Source organism: Oncorhynchus kisutch, linkage group LG9, assembly GCF_002021735.2.
Source record: "Oncorhynchus kisutch isolate 150728-3 linkage group LG9, Okis_V2, whole genome shotgun sequence".
Classification (NCBI taxonomy): Eukaryota; Metazoa; Chordata; class Actinopteri; order Salmoniformes; family Salmonidae; genus Oncorhynchus; species Oncorhynchus kisutch.
In genome coordinates this window covers 7,581,741-7,600,480 of record NC_034182.2, presented here as the reverse complement: position 1 = coordinate 7,600,480, position 18,740 = coordinate 7,581,741, and the positions used below count along the sequence as shown (strand labels likewise).

The 18,740-nt window shown below is 44.0% G+C and overlaps 3 protein-coding genes across 7 annotated transcripts in view; 2 read left to right on the top strand and 1 right to left on the bottom strand.

Annotated features, from left to right (window-relative positions):
* The window catches only part of LOC109896716 (USP6 N-terminal-like protein), a 66,266-nt gene extending 61,569 nt beyond the window's left edge, over window positions 1-4,697 (top strand). For all 3 annotated transcript variants that reach the window (XM_031831713.1, XM_020491033.2, XM_031831712.1), the window contains one exon: window positions 1,737-4,697. In XM_031831713.1, coding sequence (XP_031687573.1) covers window positions 1,737-3,340 — 1,604 coding nt within the window. In that variant the 3' untranslated portion in view covers window positions 3,341-4,697. The remainder of the gene's footprint in view (window positions 1-1,736) is intronic.
* Window positions 4,698-7,416: 2,719 nt separating this feature from the next.
* Window positions 7,417-12,446, bottom strand: LOC109896715 (enoyl-CoA hydratase domain-containing protein 3, mitochondrial-like). The gene is made up of 6 exons (XM_020491032.2): window positions 12,252-12,446; window positions 11,768-11,889; window positions 11,575-11,672; window positions 11,200-11,400; window positions 10,960-11,138; window positions 7,417-8,536 (listed from the first exon to the last, which is right to left on the bottom strand). Exons 1-6 carry the CDS (start codon window positions 12,386-12,388, stop codon window positions 8,380-8,382), a joined length of 894 nt encoding a protein of 297 aa, XP_020346621.1. The 5' UTR covers window positions 12,389-12,446; the 3' UTR covers window positions 7,417-8,379.
* Window positions 12,447-12,647: 201 nt separating this feature from the next.
* LOC109896712 (solute carrier family 41 member 2) overlaps window positions 12,648-18,740 on the top strand; it is a 36,379-nt gene continuing 30,286 nt past the window's right edge. Inside the window, exons 1-4 of one of the 3 annotated variants that reach the window (XM_020491030.2) lie at window positions 12,648-12,980; window positions 13,930-14,575; window positions 15,126-15,233; window positions 16,835-16,906. In XM_020491030.2, the coding sequence (XP_020346619.2) occupies window positions 14,057-14,575; window positions 15,126-15,233; window positions 16,835-16,906 (699 nt within the window). In that variant the 5' untranslated portion in view covers window positions 12,648-12,980; window positions 13,930-14,056. The remainder of the gene's footprint in view (window positions 12,981-13,929; window positions 14,576-15,125; window positions 15,234-16,834; window positions 16,907-18,740) is intronic. The other 2 variants (XM_031831718.1, XM_031831719.1) reach the window with 2 other exon arrangements.

Sequence of the window (18,740 nt, the reverse complement as noted above, 5' to 3'; positions counted from 1 at the left end):
CTTGTAGTGGAGGGATTATCCTCCTCTATTACTACCACGCTCGTTGTCTCTGACTGCTTTTAGCGAGGCACTGCAGATGGTCATTATCAGTAGAGTAGTAACCATTTAAGCTCCCACTTTAGATAATACGATACTTTGAGTCACTACTTTCAGTTAGTAAGATGCATCTCGCCTAAAGCTTTGACTGGTCACCGCTCAACATTGTAGACTACATAATGGCTTAACCTCCGAATGTCCTAATGTACTGTGGCATCCTACCACCCTGGGTGTGTGTGTACACACACACACACACACACACAGAGAGCCATTTTCTCTTCCTGGTGACATGATAATAAGTATCATCCAACAGCGGAGGCTTTTTGCTCGACTGCAGCACTCAGAGCTCATCTTCAACCCATCTGCTACTAGTGAACCAACCACATGTCATGTTGAGAAATGGAGATTCAGAAGCCAAAACTCTTCCAACTTTGACGGTTAAATTGTTGGATAAGGTTTTTAATGAGAGGCTAAACAAAGGTTTGAATAGGTTGTTGTCTGTGTTTTACGTTTGATTGTGGGGTTGAGACTGCATCCTACACTTAACTTGGAAACCCTAAAGCACCTGTGTCAGTGAACACATTTCCTGGGTGAATCCTCAATACTCTCAAGTGGCTTCCTCTCCTGAGTCCAAACTGAGAAGACTGGATGGGTGAGAGCAATAAAGCACTGATCTCCCAATACATTTGAATGGCTTCCACTTCTTGTCTCCTTTCCTTTATCCTTAACCAAAGCGCCATTATTTCCCTTGTCCAGGCTTTTCAGATCAGTGGTTCTAAGGGATGGTAGAGAAGGACAGGAAGCTGTGTAGTGATGGATGCTGGGACTTACAGGCAGAGTTTCCCCATATTGTTTTCACCCATTCAGTCGAAGGACAGGGAAATGGGACACTTTCTTACACAACGGAGAGCCACTTTAGTTTGTGGATTCAATACCGGTCAGTGACAGCACTTCCTGGTTCAAACTCACCACACTTCCCGGTCCTGTCACATCACTTCCTCTTCTCTAGCTCGTGTCTCCTGGTTTCTATGGGGATTGTGGACACACTGTTCCTACCAGAGCCCAACACATCCAGTGTCCCACCTTCACTGTCTGTTTCTCTGTATATCTGTGTCACCTGTACTGCACTTTATTTTCCTGACACTGGTAGAAACGATTATGTAGTAGTAGTAGTAGTTGTAATAATATTCTCCAGTAATAGAGTTTAAAACTGCATGGAGTTGATATATTTATGGTTTTTGTCCTTAAGTGCTAACTCAGCCATGTTTCCTACTTTACTTCTTACAAGTCTTTAAGGACAGTCCGTTAGCTCATTTCAGTCTGACCTTTTGAGGTCGGCCTGCTGCTGCAGCTAAGTACATTTTAATGAAACTGAGTGAAAACGTATATTATTTCAGTCTACACTTTTGAATGGCACTTCCTAATTGGACGCCTCTGGCTCGCACTCTGGGTATTGAATATCAGATATATTTCAGATGTTGTGTTTTGTTATGTCCTTGGTTGGTTTCTCGCCTGTGGAGACGTGATTATTCAGTGTTGTGGTGAATGTAATTCTCTCTTTATTTTCGCCCCCCCGTCGGCAGTGATGTTGCATGAATCCATATTGCCCTTTTTTTAGTATTCATCGTTTGAAAACATGCCTTTTCCGTTTTGTGTTCCCCTCCAGGTGCTCTAACCTTCTGTCTGTTGTATCTGTGCAGGTAAAGAGGACGAGTATCCCAAGAAGCTTCTTGGGCAGCTTCCCCCAGAGCCGGCGGTGAACCAGAACCACGTGGCGAATGGTCAGAGCCACGCCCAGCCGGCCGAGCCCCCAAAAGCGCCTAGCCCCTCCCCCGAGCGCCAGCGGGACAGCCGACCCCCCAGCCGGGCGCGCAGGGACTCCTTGGAGAAGCTGGTCCGGCAGCACAAGGCTGAGAAGAGGGAGGCCAGATCACGGGGGTCTGGAGAGAACTCCGTCCACCTAGACCCCCACTGCAAACAGCCCTCCGCCCCCACCCTTTCTACCCCAGAGAGAGGGTTCACACCTACACCGTCCCCGGCGCCCTCTCCCTCGCCACACCCCAACCCTCCTACAAAAGTGGTGGACAGAGGGAAGCCTCAGAACCACGCCACGGCCAACCACAACTCCAATGCCGCCTCCAGCAGCTCCCGTAAAGACATCGCCCCGCGCTGGGTCAAGCCCTCCGAGACCAAGCTGGAGGCGGCCAAGGCAGCGGCGGCCAGGGAGATCCAGCCCTCCTCCAGCCCTGATGACACCCTGCTGCTCAACCGCCGGCCCCGCTCCAGGGGCTTGATCCCAGGCTCCAACCGTGGCTCCAACGCCTCTCAGTATGACAACGTGCCCGGGGGGGCAGACCAGGACTTTGTGGAGGTCCTGGAGCTGGACAGGCCACCGTCGCAGATGAGGCGCAGCGAGACACCGTCCTTACCCCCCACCCACACCCCCAGCCTGCAAGGGAGCATGGTCTCCATAGGACCAGTGGTTAGGCAGGCCAAACACCCCATCCCCGCTGCCCTGTCCCTCAACAGCCCTGCGGGGGGTAAACCCTATATCCACCCCAACGGCCAGAGCCAGTACCACACACCCCCCCAGCAGTACTCCCCCGGTCGGCCTGCTATGGTGCCACTCCACTACCCTCCGTACAGTGTGAGCCTTGAGCAGAGGGGACTGGGAGAGGACAGGCACTACGGCCCCCCGCCCTCCCGAGGCACCCCACCCATGGGTCTGATGTATGGGGAGAGGGCGTACGTCACCACCCAGCGGCCCAGCCACTCTCCGGAGAAGGCCCTCATGAACAACTCCTATGCCACCACCCACAGGCAACCTCCCAGCTCAGCCCAGCCCCCCCGCACCATACAGCAGCTGGACAGCCCTGGTAGTAACGCCTCCACATACCTGCGCCAGCCCACACGGCTCACCTCCACTGCAGCCGCCTATCCGGTGTACCCTCCTGTTGACTATAACAGGTACGAGGGGCGCAGGAGAGGGGAGCAGACCCCGCCCTACCTGCCCGAGGGGCCAGGCCGGGGAGGGGCAGCGGAGGTGCAGCCGTGGAGGCAGCAGGAAGGTGGTGACATGTCACATGCCCCTGGAGGTGTACCCCGCTCCCCCAGCTTCCAGAGGGCCCAGATGTCCCCCGTGCAGGAGTTCACCTTCCCTGACGGCCTGGCTCACTACAGGACACAGTTCCACGAGCAGCAGCAACAGCCCACCATAAGGCAGCAGCTCCCCCCGCTGTTCGGAGGACCACACTACAGGCACGCACCAGAGGCGTTCACCATGCAGGAGTCTATGTTACTGTGAGAGGAGGCGAGAGGGATAGAAAGACACTGAGGTGTAGTCACTGACACTGTGGCAGCAGAGACAAGCGGTAGTCCTACTAGAGTTAAGGAGTTTTAGTTTGGTCTGTTTGTGCTTTGTATGTGACGTTCTGACCTTTTTAAAAGTCATACTGCATCGTGAATGCTGCAGGATACCAGCTTTTGACGTTTTAATGGATCCCTTTTAAAAACACACTGAAGATTGATTATTTTATTTTTTGGGATGTTAAATCATTAATGACAGGAGTTTAAAGTATATATGTATATCTATCTTTTAGAGTTGAAAAATGTACAGTAAATGCTGTTTTGTTTATATACTGACTTATTGAAACGTTATGAGTAGCAGGGGACACTTCTCCTGGCGAGACAAACTCAATGATTCCTTTTTTCTTTTTTATGAGTTACTTCCAAAATATCTACTTTAGAGGTCAATTTACTCTATATGCTTGTGAATATCGTATTTTTCAGAGAGAAGAAACAAAGCTACGTCAAATAATAGAATTACGGAACAGTGACAATTCAAATCCTTGTCGAAAATATATCATTTCAATTTTGAAGCACCTCCACTGTATAACGACGGTTTTTAAAACTTTATTTTTTCATTGAGATTATTCTGTCGTCGCTCAGTTTAGCGACCACTGTAATTTCTAGTCATTGCAAAGCATTTCTGTAACCCAAATAGTGTGTACAGTATGTTTGTGTATCGAGGCCAGTGTCTGCTTTATACCCCATATTGAGACTGTAAAATCTATCAACAGTGAACTGTTTTGTCGTCCGTAGGGAAAAAAACACCCTCTTTCTCCCCTGAAGTTATGTACAATTTGACTTCCCTCTGAAAAGTTTACATGAACATTAATTGCATATTAACAGTACAGTATTTTCATCACCACACAGTAGGTGTCAGCTAGCTGCAAGAGGTTTCTATAGAGGGGGAATGTGTACTGGTATTGAAGTACTTACTAAGCCGCAATATGCTTTCATTGCCAACTCATGTCTTGTATTTTCAGCAGTCACATCCACTGCTGTTCAGTTACCAGCACTTACATATTAAATCATTCCATATACACACATCAACACTTACTGACCTGTACATACTACTTTGTAGTGTGACATCACACATTTGAATAGATATTCAACCACCCTTTTATTGCTGATTCTCAACACTGTACTTTTTGATACAATGCTTATCGTTCTCAAAACGGTTATAATTATACTGTTATTATTTGAACGTGCAAATAAGTCATTCCTTTTTGTTAAATAATTAATTGCAAAATAGTTTCAGGTCATTCGTCAGAGACTTTTCTTTACTTAATAAAACAAATTGGGGTGTGCATTTCTGATCATGTGTCTGCGGATTTATTTATGTAAGAATGTTATTGCTATTCTCTTCATACATCAGTGAAGTGTCTTCGTACATATTCTACATGCATGGATCACAAAGCTCACGCCGGATACTGGCTAGTGATTTATATCCCTGGAAAAGGGGATAACATGTGCCAACATTATTCATCTGCTGATATTTAAGGAAATACTACCCTCTAGTGGAGAAACTAATTGCACCCTCTTCTAAACCTATGCAGCTGCCAACAACCTCGGCTTAATTTTACAGGCCATTTTTCCAGGACCCCCACGTGCTTTACTAAGAGTATTGCATGATATTTTTCACTTAGCACATTGTGTCTTGTACTTTTTATTTATTGAGACCAAAATATTTGTATGTGGGCCAAACTAGGAATTTGGTCATAGCTATAGGATCATTAAAAAGTTCAATTCTGAACACCGCTCAATTTGCCTTTCATCAGACCTTTGCTGCTCAGGGGATACAATGGTGCCATCATGTGGCGGTACAGTGCTAATGCATAGAACATTGCTGTACTATAGTAGCGCTTTCTTTGGTGGTAGTACAGCCACAGCCTCAATCCCACAGCCACCAGATAATCTCTCACATACCTGTTGTCTTTCATTATCCATTGCAGGCTCAACTAAACACAGGATCTATTATACAATACCTTCTGTTTCCAATTAATGTATTTGGGCCTATTTAAAATGAGTCTAAATATAAAACAATTGACAGATTGGCTTCATCAGTTCTTCAGTAAATCTATTTTTGTTTAACACGGAGGTAATTTGAATGCTACATTTAAATAAATAAAAAATCTGAAATATACAGTACATTCAAAGTATTCAGATCCCTTGACTTTTTCCACTTTGTTACGTTACAGCCTTATTCTAGAAATTATTCAAATCAATCCACACACAATACCCCATAATAATGTGGAAAAAAGGTTCAGAAATGTTTGCAAATGTATACAAATACATTTTTAAAACACCTTATTTACACAGGTATTCAGACCCTTTGCTATGAGACTTGAAATTGAGCTCAGGTACATCCTGTTTCCATTGATCCTCCTTGATGTTTCTACTGTACAACTTGATTGGACTCTACCTGTGGTAAATTCAATTGATTTGACATGATTTGGAAAGGCACACACCTGTCTATAAGATCCCACAGCTGACCGTGCATGTCAGAGAAAAAACCAAAAGCCATGAGGTCGAAAGAATTGTCTGTAGAGCTCAGAGACAGGATTGTGTCGAGGCACAGTTCTGGGGAAGGGTACCAAAAGATGTCTGCAGCATTGAAGGTCCCCGAGAACACAGTGGGCTCCCGAATGATGAACTACCAAGAAGCCTAGGAAGCTAAACTGAGCAATCGGGGGAGAAGGGCCTTGGTCATGGAGGTGGCCAAGAACTCGATGGTCATTCTGACAGAGCTCCAGAGTTCTTCTGTGGAGATGGGAGAACCCTCCAGAAGGACAACCATCTCTGCAGCACTCCACCAATCAGGCCTTTATGGTAGAGTGGCCAGACGGAAGCCACTCCTCAGTAAAAGGCACATGACAGTCCGCTTGGAGTTTGCCAATAGGCACCTAAAGGACTCTGACTATGAGAAACAGGTTTCTCTGGTCTGATGAAACCAAGATTTAACTATTTGGCCTGAAGTCCAAGCATCACATCTGGAGGAATACTGGCACCATCCCTACGGTGAAGCATGGTGGCAGCAGCATCAAGCTGTGGGGATGTTTTTCAGTGGCAGGGACTGGGAGACTAGTCAGGATCGAGGGAAAGCTGAACAGAGCAAAGTAGTGAGATCCTTGATGAAAACCTGCTCCAGAGAAACTCCCCAAATACAAGTGTGCCAATGTAACAGGGTTGGTTATGTTTCCACTTGCCTCTAAAGAAATGTGTATTTAATGTTGAAGCATTCTTATTGGTTAGTTCAACTCTGATGAAAATAAGGTGGGTTGTGATTGGCCCCGCTTGCAGATAGGGGGAGATCGCGAACGTCAGGTCTTCCCAGTATGAAAATGTGATGCAAGGGGTAGGTCACGATCTGAATACTGTTTTCTATTTTACAATGTGTACAAGTTTGCTGTACGTTACTGATTTATACATGTGTGGGTATATGGTACCTGTTAGGGATTGAGGGGCTTTCTGGGATGCTTTTGTAACGGATGTGAAACGGCTAGCTTAGTTAGCGGTGCGCACTAAATACCGTTTCAATCAGTGACGTCACCTGCTCTGAGACCTTGAAGTTGAGGGTGACTGGTTCGCGCCCGGGTATGGGCGAGGGGACGGTCTTTTAAAGACGGTCTTTTTTTTATTGTTTTACCTTTATTGTACTAGGCAAGTCAGTTAAGAACAAATTCTTATTTTCAATGACGGCCTAGTGGGTTAACTGCCTGTTCAGGGGCAGAACGACAGATTTGTACCTTGTCAGCTCGGGGATTCGAACTTGCAACCTTTCGATTACTAGTCCAACGCTCTAACCACTAGGCTACCCTGCCGCCCCGGTTGTTACACTTTGGCATATGATTGCTGTAAATAAGTGTTAGCTAGCATACGCCGATGTAATGGTCACATGAACCCACTGCTAACACAGTTGTCCTCATGCTACAGATGTTGCCATCGACAGCCATCAATATCGTTAACCCCTACACAATTAACGTGCTGTTCCCCATTTAACAACAGCAACAGAAATAAATGATGCTCAACCGGGACCACTGGCTGATGTGATTTACTTGGAGAAAACACAACGCAAGGAGAGTACAATATACATCTGTTACACTAAGCTTGTAGCGTCATGCCCAAGAAGACTTGAGACTGTAATCGCAGCTAATGGTGCTTCAATAAAGTTGAGTAAAAGGTCTAAATACTTATGTAAATGTCATAATTCTTTTCTTTTTTTATTATACATTTGCAAAAAAATATAACCTGTTTTTCTTTGTCATTATGTGTTATTGTGTGTAGATTGAGGGGGAAGACTTTTTAAATCCATTTTAGAATAAGGCTATAACGTAACAAAATTTGGAAAAAGTCAAGGAGAATACTTTCCGAATGCACTTTATATACCCATTGATTTTTGAAGAATAAAACTTAATACATTCCTCATGAGCTTAAGTTCATGACTTATTACCCCATCAGAAATACAAATATAAGCTTGTTTTACACCTTTGTAAACGATGTATAGCCTCAAAACATATCATTTGTATCTCATGGATGGTCAGTCCTTGCATCCATAGCTCTGTCTATGAATTTTAGAGTAGTTACATTTCTCCAGTCCCATCCCATCAGCTTTTTACGAAATCAGTAACAGCTTTGTAATTGTTTCAACTGCAGAATGCCCCTTTAAACATTTACATTCTGTCACAAGAAGTGCCCAATCTATGTCCTCTGTGAGTCCCTTGACCATTGGTGCATCTCAAGTATCTACCTTTCCTAAAACCTTCACCTCACCCCCTCCTAAGGGCAAACATGAAGACAGCCCTGCAGTATCCCTTCATCTGATCACGACAACAATCAACGGATTTAATTTCAAAATGTCCTCCTCGAGCACTTCTGTGTTCTGTGATGGGTTCAGGTCCAACTGGGGGCAAGTTTAACACCTCAACCATCCACAGGCTCCCTCTCCAGCCCAGAGGCTGCTGACCCTTTACAGGCCACGGTAGGCCAGCCCAGCAGATATCACTCATCATGGGCCTTCTCTGCTTTGTTTGTCCACACAGGCTTCCGTTTCTCTATGAAGGCCCGTATCCCCTCCTGTCCGTCTCTGAGAGCCAGGTTATCCACCATGACACGAGAGGCTATAGCGTAGGCCGCATCCCGACCCTGGGCCATCTGTCTGGGAGAGGAATTAAATGAAATGATTCAATTATGTATAAAACTACACATGTACACTACCGTTCAAAAGTTTGGGGTCACTTAGAAATCTCCTTGTTTTGAAAGAAAAGGGAAAAAAATCGCCCATTAAAATAACATCAAATTGATCAGAAATACAGTGTTGTAAATGACTATTGTATTACGAAACGGCTGATTTTTAATGGAATATCTATATAGGCGTACAGAGGGCCATTATCATCAACCATCACTCTTGTGTTTCAATGGCACATTGTGTTAGCTAATCCAAGTTTAGCATTTTAAAAGGCTAATTGATCATTAGAAAACCCTTTTGCAATTATGTTAGCACAGCTGAAAACTGTTGTTCTAATTAAAGAAGCAATAAAACCGGCCTTTAGACTAGTTGAGTATCTGGAGCCTCAGCATTTCTGGGTTTGATTACAGGCTCAAAATGGACAGAAACAAATATCTTTCTTTTGAAACTTGTCAGTCTATTCTTGTTCTGAGAAATTAAGGCAATTCCATCTGAGAAATTGGCAAGAAACTGAAGATCTCGTACTACTCCCTTCACAGAACAGCACAAACTGGCACTAACCAAAATAGAAAGACGAGTGGAAGGCAACGGTGCACAACTGAGAAAGAGGACAAGTACATTAGAGTGTCTAGTTTGAGAAACAGACACCTCAACTGGTAGCTTCATTAAATAGTACCCGCAAAACACCAGTCTCAACGTCAACAGTGAAGAGGCGACTCCGGGATGCTGGCCTTCTAGGCAGAGTTGCAAAGAAAAAGCCACATCTCAGACTGGCCAATAAAAATAAAAGATTAAGATGGGCAAAAGAACACAGACACTGGACAGAGGAACTCTGCCTAGAAGGCCAGCATCCCAGAGTTGCCTCTTCACTGTTGACGTTGAGACTGGTGTTTTGCGGGTACTATTTAATGAAGCTACCAGTTGAGGACTTGTGAGACATGTGTTTCACAAACTAGACATTCTAATGTACTTGTCCTCTTGCTCAGTTGTGCACAGGGGCCTCCCACTCCTTTTTCTATTCTGTGTAAAGCCCGTTTGCGCTGTTCTGTGAAGTGAAGGAATTAGTACACAGTGTTGTATGAGATCTTCAGTTTCTTGGCAATTTCTCACATGAAATAGCCTTCATTTCTCAGAACAAGAATAGACTGACAAGTTTCGGAAGAATGTTCTTTGTTTCTGGCCATTTTGAGCCTTTAAATCGAACCCACAAATGCTGATGCTCCAGATATTCAACTGGTCTAAAGAAGGACAGTTTTATTGCTTCTTTAATTTTTCGGCTGTGCTAACATAATTGCAAATGATCAATTAGCCTTTTAAAATGCTAAACTTAGATTAGCTAACACAACGTGCCATTGGAACACAGGAGTGATGGTTGCTGATAATGGGCCTCTGTACGCCTATGTAGATATTCCATTAAAAATCAGCTGTTTCCAGCTACAAAAGTAATTTACAACATTAACAATGTCTACACTGTATTTGTAATCAGTTGATGTTATTTTAAAATGGACAATTTTTTTTTGATTTTCTTCCAAAAACAAGGACATTTCTAAGTGACCCCAATTGTTAAGGGAATTTTTATCAATAATGACTAATTATGTATACATTTAAATCAGGACTGACTAATCAGAATACTATTATGTTACTGTATATGTACTAATCAGAATACTATTATGTTACTGTATATGTACTAATCAGAATACTATTATGTTACTGTATATGTACTAATCAGAATACTATTATGTTACTGTATATGTACTAATCAGAATACTATTATGTTACTGTATATGTATGAATTTTATTTTAATCCTAGTACTGAATATAATGTGTGTAAATATAATCAAGAATTAGAACAATGACTGTCTGTTCCTTGGTAGAAATGAATGAACTATATCGCCAGACTGGCTAGAATGCTTATCTACACAGGCTGGCCTTGGCTCTAGACTGATGTGGGAAGGCTTGAGAACTATACAGCCATTCTACCAGTGTCAAGAAGAGACGGAACATTTAGAAAACGCTGACGTCATTTTCAGTTTATAATCTGTGGTAAAAATGTATCATGAGCAGTACTCACGAGAATAAACGCAGCTGGTTGATTTCAAAGGCTGGTCTCTGTCCATTTTATACCAATAAGGGTCTTACAAACTCTTATGAATTGACAGAGTGATTAATTTTTATTTGTTATTAAAACAGAGGAAATTAATTCCTGTAACAAGTGTATATAGTGTCTACCTTTCTCGAGGAAAATGAGTGACTCTTTTGCTGTGTATCAGTGGATATCCACTCAAACCAACAAAAACATTGAAACGTAGCAAACAGGGAATGAATACATGGTAGGCGGAAGGGTTGAGTGCTATAGTGTGGTAAAACATCTGTGGAGTGAGAGACACACACACCTGTGGAAGGTGGCCTTGCCAAGGGCTACAACGGGCCGACTGGCCTGACAGACCCGCCGTGCGATGGCTAACGTCTCCTCCTCTAGACGCTCCTCAGGAACCACCTTACTGACCAGCCCGTGCAGCAAAGCATCCTGAGCCGAGATCGGGCTTCCTGTGAACAGCATCTCCATGGCAACCTGTAAAATATCAGAATATATCAGTGTTACACAGAGTGTGTTTGTGTATGTGTGTGTTTACCTTCTTGGGGACAGCTCTTCCTATTGCCACGGCTGGTGTTGAGCAGAACAGACCCACGTTGACCCCTGGCGTGGCGAAGGTGGACTTCTCCGTCACCACGGCAATGTCACAACTGGCAACAAGCTGGCATCCTGCTGCTGTGGCAACCCCATTCACCATGGCAATCACAGGCACAGAAATGTCTTGTATCAGGGTCATAACCTTCAATAACAACAAGAGGAATGAGTGTGTACGTGGATGAGAATGTGTGTGTGTACTGTATGTACACAGCCAGAGTCTACGGAGGACAATCACACTTGACTCATTGCCAGTAATGATGATGATGATGATGTGTGTGTACAGTATATTTGTATACAGTCCAATAGTGAACCACACCTCTGAGCAGGCCTGAAACACCTTGAAGTGGTAATCTCTGCCCTGTGCTGATGTCAGCTCCTTCAGGTCATGCCCAGAGGAGAACACTGGACCCTTAGCTGAAACACACACAACACAATACAACAGTGTTTATGAAGAGGGGACCAAAGGGGGGCACATCTGATCATGGATCAGCACTCTGGTGGTATCTTACCTGATATGACGATGACTCTGAGGTCGTCGCTGTCGATGTCAGCCAGGATGTTGCCTCTTAGTGATTCCAGCATGGACAGAGACAGGGCATTCCTCTTCTTCGGGTTGTTCAAGGTTATACTCCTGCACATGTAATTACACTGTTACAGTAGCAAGAATAAGTTGAAGGGGAACAAAAATCTATGCACTGTACCGATCAATGCACTGTGTACCTGAAGCATAATAGTGAGATTTGTATAGGACTAACTGCTTACTAACGTCAGTTAGCTAGATACACCAATTAACGTTTCAGGTGATCCGTTTTGCATTGAAGAGATGGAAGCGCGTGTCCAAAATGGACAGCTTCTATACAATTCGCGCGACATGGGCACACATTTTGAGAAGAGGCGCTCGACAAATGCAGTTCTTTGACCACAGGAATCAAACACCGACAGAGTGGTCAAGCTAGCGAACTAGCTTTGTTAGTTTGCTGACAACTTGCATACCTTATTCCATTGGTTTGCTGTCTGACAGTCAGTGGCTCCGCTGGAATTTGCGTACAAAGTGACTTTGACCCAACTAGAAGTGTAAACCTGCTGAGTTGGACAATATTAGCAGCACGATAAAACAAATTTCGAGCCATGTTTTGACTGCTTGCGTCAACATTTGGATCATAGGATGAACACCAACATTGGTGTATAGCGCCTTCTACTGTTTCGGGGTGACAAAACTCAAAACGGAAACATCATACTTCCCTAAGGGGTAATGGATAATTAACTGTATATTGACTGCAACTACTGCGTTTATTATGTCATAACACAATACAATTTCAGAATAGCTGTTTTATAAAAAGCGCATCAATGCAAAATCACAAACTATCAAAATTTGTGAATTCATATTTCACATTTCTTGGTCCTAACCATAGGATTCAGTGCCTATTTGATGTCCTAGATGTAAATGTTCTACATTTATTATATAAGGACACAACTAACCGCCCCTGCTCAAGAAATTCCTGGTTAACGCAACTGGAGCCTACCAGGTGTGCTCTGCGCCTGCGTACTAGTCTGTGTGGCACTTTTGCTGTGACGCGCCGGGCTTGCTGTCAAGAAGGAAACGGGCATCCTTCTGAAAAATCCGAAACACGGACACGAACAAAAAAAGGAGGATAAAACAGACTAAATTAGTATCAACTTCCTGATACATGTAATTCATTTCAGCGCATTTCCCCTGTATAGGTAATGTTTTTTTTTCTATTCCCCTGTTTGTTTAGCTAGCTTGGAGGTACCAGCCAGCTATGTTAGCTCGCGCTAGCATCCAATATGCTTATGTAGCTAGATTGCCTTGCCAGAAGAACATTTTGACATAAATGTGATGACGGTTAAAATATATATATATATAATATTTAAAAGCGGGATAACGCAGTTATTCTTCACTTCCTTATCAATGTCGCTTTCCAGTTTGCTACCCATTCAATTGTGGTTAAAAGTTGTTATAAAATATCTATCCACCAAGACGCAAGACTTAGAGTAACTTAGTGAGAGCTTTTAGCCTGGTTCTGACTAGACTGACAGATATACGGCGATCCAGCACCTTAGCCGTCTGTTACCGTTGCTGATGCCATATGGGCCTAGCCAATGTAAAAACAATGCTAAATTATGGAACTATCCAAATGGCATAGCTTGCTACATTCTCCAAAATGTCCATTTATCTGAAGAGAACGGCTGTGCTGAATTACATTGGCCAGAGAAGCAACCAGCAGCCTACTATTCACTGATGCTTATGTATTTCACTATATTTCACTGTTTCAAGACTTGGTCATAAGTAGAGTTTATGCTATATCATTTAAAATAAAATAAATCATAGACAGGACATATGCACTTTGATATCATATCTGTGCAGGGTTTTAGAGACATTCAAACAGACATACAATAGGCCTACCTGAAAGCAACCAGATAGTGGGTTATTACTCAGCATGCATTGTGTAGACAGCTCCTCCCCTCCTTAGCCTCAGGGTCGTTCTGAACATAACAGCACCAAAACAAGCAATGTAGGCTAATGTTTGAAATGAAATGTGGTTTGCCTTTGCCCCGGGGAGAATAGCAAGCCTATCATTTGTGTTTGTGTTGCTTGCATGAGCCGGAGAGAACAGTGTTTCAAGTCTTTCTCCTTGGCTGGTCTCCACAGGGCTGATCGTAGTGGACATGGATGCCCATCTTCCTATTTAACCAGCCCAGCCTGCCCTCTTTCACAGTGCCACAGCCTGGATGAATGGAGATGAGACACTGTTGACCCATCAGCAGCAGTGCTTAGCATGAACATCCACACACTGGGTGATTCTCTGGGCCCTAGCCTTGCGGTGCGTATGAGCGGAGCCGCCGGTGGCTGGAGCAGTCTCTCTCTGAAGCCAGTGCCTACCGGGTGGATCCCCTCTCTGTTCCAAACCATGGTCCCTACGGGATACACCAAGCTCCAGGAAGAGCGTGGTCTGGCCATGGCCGACCTGGGGCCCAAACCTGATGGGAACGGCTACCGGCCTGACCCCCCTCACCTGGAGGTGCGCCGGCACTCGGACCGGGTAGCACGGACATCCGTTAGCCTGTCAGACGGTGGGGATGTGCGGTACTCTGAGACTGAGCCCATGCTCCCTGAGGGGACGCTCTCAGGGGAGGAGGGCGATGCAGAGGAGAAGGAGGAAGAGGAGAGTCAGAGAACTCCCACACGGAACATGCCCAAGGAGTCGCCCTTGGCCATGGCGCTGCAGATCGTGGTGCCTTTCCTGCTGGCTGGGTTCGGCACGGTGTCGGCAGGGATGGTGCTGGACATAGTACAGGTGAGACTGGAATGGTAGAGCATAGGTCCTGTTGAGACTGGGGTGTGGACTAGTGCATGTGAAGTTCAATTAGGTAGAGGAGATGGATTTGGCACAGTTTAATTAAATTAGTTTGTATTGTTTATTTATGAGTCCATTTCTTGTGTAGTCCAGAGTAAATGGCTGTAAGAGCTTTCAAGGGAGGTGATAAAGCGATATCTGTCTATTGATATTAAATTGTTAAAGGGATTCTCATAGCCACTCAGCAAATACTATTAGGGATAGGGTACTAGGAAGAAACCTACGACTGGAAGCTATGGCAGTTTGCCTTATCTACTTCTTGATAGAACGTTTGAATTTGAATGTGAATATTTGAATGCGGACAACTTTCCAATTCAGACAAGCTGACAATGAACAAATGTAAGCTCCCATCTGCTCTATACTAGCTGGTAGCCAACAATAGACTATTAACAACAATGACATGTCTAATATTGCTGTCTTCTCTCTTTTTCTCTCTCCCCCTCATCCTCTCTCTCTCTCACCCCCCCCCCCCCCCCCCCCCCTCCTCCAGCACTGGGATGCCTTTAAGTACATTACAGAGATCTTCATCCTGGTTCCGGCTCTGCTGGGCCTAAAGGGCAACCTGGAGATGACCCTCGCATCCAGACTATCCACCGCGGTAAGACACACACACACACACACACGCCGTCTTTTAAATACTTTCAAACACACTTCTGCACACAGACACCATCAATAAGTATTTGCACATTTTAGATACAACACACTCACGCATGCTCTTCTGCTTGCTCTACAAAACCTGTTTGAGATGTATATCAAGATGGCTTCCTGGTTTAGGAGTTATGACGTCATTAGTTTGAGGATTAAAGACCATCAGACATAGTAGATATGTAGTTATGGTTATGTGGATGACGTTGGTTATACATAGTGGTAATGTCTAGTTTTACCTGAGGCCCTGCAGACTAAAGTGATGTATCATGCTTGTTGTTGTCATGCCTGGACTTGTCTTTATAGGCTTTTGTTGTGATCCTCCATAGGCCATGTCTGGTAGGTCATATATCAGGTGAAATGAGATGGTAGGGAACAGGGAGGAAAATGCTAATCTTTACTATCTTGTATAATCTATTTTGCCTGGTGCCCCTTTGAAATGTCCATGCTTCTTTACCATGTTAAGACATGGTTATAAGTTAAACTATTAGTCTGTGGAGTCGTGTCCACTGCTGTAGAATAGCTTCTCACCCCAGGATCTAAGTCTAAGGGATTTATGAGAGAAATCTGCTGAGGTAGCGATCTGTCTAGTTCCCCATGTCATGATTTCCCAGACCCTTCCTCCTTTCCCTTCAGAGAGAAGGAAGAAGGGAGGTGGTGTTTCCACTAAAGGGATGGGCTGCAGACAGAACAGTGAACAGGCAGTTTGATGGGAAAGTTGACACTCCACCTCGAGCTTAGAGCGCAAACAAGCTCAGAGCGCGAGAGATTTTAAGGAAGAGGGCAAAAGACTGAGAGAGGGGGGGGGCGGGGAGAGGGTTTAGAGGGATTTATAGAAAATAACCATTGTCTTGAAGGCAATAGTAGATTGGTAGACTGTTCTGTCCAGCAATAGTTTTTTAGATTCTGGCCTTTGGTTCACTCTGCCTAGTGTAAGAACTTGTCATATAATTACAAAGAAAACAACCTCACTTCACCATATTTAATCTCTAACATATCTCACTTTCTCTTTTTCTATTTCTCTCTCTCTCCCGTCTCTACACTCTCTCGCACACCATTACACTCTGGTTCTCCCATCTTGCTTCCTCCCTTTTTTCCTCCCTTCCGTTCTCCCCCTATTGAAATGATGTGGGGTCGTAGAAGTTGATGAGGTGATGGGACAGAATTCTCTCTTTGTTCAGTTTGGCCCGTTCCTCCCCTTCCTCTTTCCTCACAGATACACATTCACATCATTCTGTTCGGTCTCACACAGAGAAACTCAGTGTTGTGTTTCACTTGTTCCCTCAGCTCACTCCCTGTTCACTAAACTCAAAACTGCTAAGCTTTGCATACTTTTGCTAAGAAAACAAGAACAGTCACAAACCTTCCCATCTGAAACAATGCTCTCAATTGAACATTGTGTTTAGTTTAATCATATTAGTTAGTAATCTGATTAGCGGTTCTTGCATACTGTTCAAAGTAGTTATTCATCTGTTTTTTGGGCAGGCTATTTGAGTGTGAGATTAAAGTGAATATTGAATGAGTTGACTAGCTGGTTGTGGTCTCACTGTGCAGGTGAATGTGGGGAAGATGGACTCTCCCATAGAGAAGTGGAATCTGATCATAGGAAACCTGGCACTAAAACAGGTAAACACACACACACACACGGTCAGCTTCATAGCGAGCAGCAATATTCCCCAAATTTTTTTTCTTCTTTCTACAGAGCAAATTTCAGCTCAAACTTGAACGTTGTGAAAATGTAGTGCAACTTCAAGCGCGTGTTTACTGTAAACACCTGAGGCTGTACCCGCTTTAGAGTGGCTTACCATAAAAAACAATGGAGAAAATGCATCCCATAAAATTTAGCATGGAAATAGCTGCTCTATCATTCAGCCTGCAGTAGCAGGCAATGTGTGGTGTTCAGCATAGGCCTACATTCCTTGAGACTTTTGAAAAGACATGCAGGGCTTGACATTAAGCTGTTTATCCACTTGTCCTTCAGACAAGGAGGTGACTGAAAATGTTGTGGTGTTTGACGCAAGAAACCACTTTACAAATTAAAATGTATTATTATTCCCATACCATTTATTACAGAGAATCAGACAAATGATGCTACCCTCTGCCTGTTGGCTACTTAGCTAATTCAAGCCTGTCTCAAAATACAACACTTCCCCTTTAAGACAAAACAATTCCAAATGCAAACTGAGAGCTTCTTCTCAACATGACATAAAAAAATGGTAAGCCTATGCAACATGAACCAATTAAAAATAGTACTGTAGCAAGGAGGTTTGTGCAGTAAGCTATAGGCCCAATACATTATCACCGCATATTGGCTTTACTTGAATTGCCCTGCTAATGCATTGTTGTTCGGGCCAAACATCCCTCCGCTTTCCCTTTCCTCCACTGATACTGACCAAAAAGGAGAACGTCTTCCAGCTGACAGCAAAACTCGAGTTGTGCCACATGCACACATTCATGTTGTTACTCCTATGAACAGAGAAAGTGAAATATTCCTGGATATTAAAAAAGACCCAAGCCGCTAACAATAATAACAATGCAAACCTATAGATACACTTTCCTACTCATTCATTACTGCTGCAGTGCTTGTTGTAGCGCTGAGTGGAAATAGGAAGAACGCACATTTTATGGCTTATAAAAGTGTTGACAGCGCTGAGAAAGAACTTAAACATGAACTCACTCATAAAAACAGCAGCTCTTTGCTGTATTCGTTAACAGTCTCGCTCTAGTTATGGTTTTAAACATTTTGAAATATCATAGTATCAACTTTGCTGTAGCTTTCTTTTATGCCTGCTATGTTATTGCAGACACGGTAATTTGAGCAAACCGATTGGCCAGCAGTAGGCATATAGTGCACTTGATTTGCTCTCTGGGCCCACCAGACACATGAATTGGTTCAAAATGGCAACAGTTCACCTACCTGGCGCGCAAGGCAGCTGAATCAGGTGCACCTACCGCCAAACAGCCCGAGACGAAACATTTATAAAATTAGGAACACAAGGCTTTATCATTGTTATTTTTTACAGAAATCTTTGGCGATCGACTAGGAATGCCTTGATGAACACTGAACTTCACTCAACTTTCTAGAGCAATCTCATGCTTCCCTATAAGCTAATATTCGTGCCCGGGGAGCTGCGCGCCTCTGTTCATCTTAGAGGGAACATTGGCGATTTGTGCCCTTATCTCCCTATCTGCGTAGTATGTGTACTTCTGGTTAGTACTTGTGGTAATTATTGACTGAGGGACTGATAGTGTTCAAGCACAGTGTTTATTGGCCCCTTGAGGACTTGTCTTCAATGTTGATAGTGTATCATATAACAGGAGAACATTGTTAGAAAAACAGGTTTATGTTATTCCTGTTAACACTGCCCTCACACCTCTCCCTTTCTCTCATTCCCTATATTCCTTCTCCCTTTTTCATCCTCTCTCGCTCTGCCCCCCCCCCCCCACGCTTTCCCTTTCT